Source organism: Arachis ipaensis, chromosome B01 (genome assembly GCF_000816755.2).
Source record: "Arachis ipaensis cultivar K30076 chromosome B01, Araip1.1, whole genome shotgun sequence".
Classification (NCBI taxonomy): Eukaryota; Viridiplantae; Streptophyta; class Magnoliopsida; order Fabales; family Fabaceae; genus Arachis; species Arachis ipaensis.
In genome coordinates, this window is record NC_029785.2 from 113,819,050 (window position 1) to 113,821,226 (window position 2,177).

Here is a 2,177-nt window from a genome sequence, read left to right on the forward strand (position 1 = left end):
TTGTGGAGATATGTTGTTACCATTGCTGGTGTGGGCATTATTTCTGACCGCCATACCTCTATCGTCGCTGCAGTAAATCGTAGTAACGGTGCATGGTCACCACCAAGAGCGTGGCACATGTACTGCATGAGGCACATCAGGTCCAACTTCTTAAGGAGGTTCAAGGCTCCGTATTTGCATAAACTAGTGGTTAACACAAGTATTTCATTTCGCTGTTATGGTCCTATTCATAGTAATTTTGTGGTTTCTACTTACAATTAAATGAATTATTGAACAGGTTATTCTAGGACGGAACAGGAGTACAACAAAAACTACCAGAGGCTTAAAGAGCGGGGTGAGGCATATACTCAATGGTGCGATGACATCGGTGTTGAGAGATGGATATTGGCATTCGATGGGGGTCACGTTGGGGACATATGACGACAAACTTGGTAGAGTGCATAAATTTTGTCCTAAAGGGTGCACGCAACCTTCCTGTGACTGCCATTGTTAGGTCTACTTTCTATCGGCTGAATAAATTGTTTACTCGGAAGAGTGCCGAGGCTCATGAGCATGTCCGCAACGGATTCACGTATTCAGAATTTGCAATAAAGAGAGTTGAAGAAAGCTTTCGACGTGCAGGAAACATTGTGGTCAACCAGTTCGATAGGCGGAATGAGATGTTTGAGGTTCGCAAAATGCAAGATGGTTCTGTTTACACTGTTAACCTTGCACAACGACACTACGACTGTGGCCATTTCCAGGTCGAGCAACTCCCATGTCACCACGTTCTTGCATGTTGCGCTAACCAGCATCTTGATTGGAAAGTATATGTGCACGATGTGTACAAGATGTCTGAAATTTGCAACGTGTACAGAGGCGAGTTTGTTCTGATGGGTGACCCATCTACGTGGGATAGATATGAAGGAGCGAAGGTGATCGCCAACTGGACATTAAGGCGCGCGACAAAAGGAAGACCGAAGTCAACCCGCTACTTGAATGAGATGGATTCGCGGGATATGCATGGTCCTCACCGGTGTACTGTATGTGAACGCGAGGGACATAGCCGCAGCCGATGTCCTCAGTGCGTAGGTCCAAGCTCCGCTGGAGGTCATTAGTGGTCCGCAATGGATTCATGTATTCAGAATTTGCAACAAAGAGGGTTGAAGAAAGCTTTCGACGTGCAGGAAACATTGTGGTCAACCAGTTCGATAGGCGGAATGAGATGTTTGAGGTTCGCAAAATGCAAGATGGTTCTGTTTACACTGTTAACCTTGCACAACGACACTACGACTGTGGCCATTTCCAGGTCGAGCAACTCCCATGTCACCACGTTCTTGCATGTTGCGCTAACCAGCATCTTGATTGGAAAGTATATGTGCACGATGTGTACAAGATGTCTGAAATTTGCAACGTGTACAGAGGCGAGTTTGTTCTGATGGGTGACCCATCTACGTGGGATAGATATGAAGGAGCGAAGGTGATCGCCAACTGGACATTAAGGCGCGCGACAAAAGGAAGACCGAAGTCAACCCGATACTTGAATGAGATGGATTCGCGGGATATGCATGGTCCTCACCGGTGTACTGTATGTGAACGCGAGGGACATAGCCGCAGCCGATGTCCTCAGTGCGTAGGTCCAAGCTCCGCTGGAGGTCATTAGTGGTTAAGCTTTTCAATGTAACTTTGTTATGACCTACTTCACAATTATATGTTACTTTTTATGTAACTTCGTCATTTATGTTAACCTAGTTAACAATTTATAATAAATAAAGTTTTTAACCTCATTATGTAACTTTTTAATAAATAAACATTTCGTTACAAAAGTGCAATATGATAATCTTAACACTGAATATAAGATACAACACTGAATACAACTCTGCATACAACACTGAATACAAGATCAACTACAACAGACTACTTCCCCGGCGCCTTCTTCGAATACAAGAATGGGGTGTATTTGTCCGGAGGCGCAGTCTGTATCCGTAAGTTATACGGATGACCCTGAGACACACCGATATTCAGACCAATGCCAACGTCAGGACCACCAAAATCTGGCGTACTCGCACCACCAGTGTCATACAAATCGGAACCACTCATCCCTGAAGCACTCGCTCCACCAAGATCATACCAGTGCTGCAAGTCATGTCCCAAATCTCCCTCTTCCTGTTGTGGGTACTCATTCAAATCAAACAACT

The 2,177-nt window shown here is 44.9% G+C and overlaps 1 protein-coding gene across 1 annotated transcript; it reads left to right on the top strand.

Annotated features, from left to right (window-relative positions):
- On the top strand, positions 1,115–1,642 carry LOC107610568. The gene has a single exon (XM_016312607.1). It carries the CDS (start codon positions 1,115–1,117, stop codon positions 1,640–1,642), a length of 528 nt encoding a protein of 175 aa, XP_016168093.1.

What these genes read in the sequence shown, in the direction of transcription:
- LOC107610568 (XM_016312607.1), top strand. Translation starts at nt 1,115, where the DNA reads ATGTATTCAGAATTTGCAACAAAGAGGGTTGAAGAAAGCTTTCGACGT.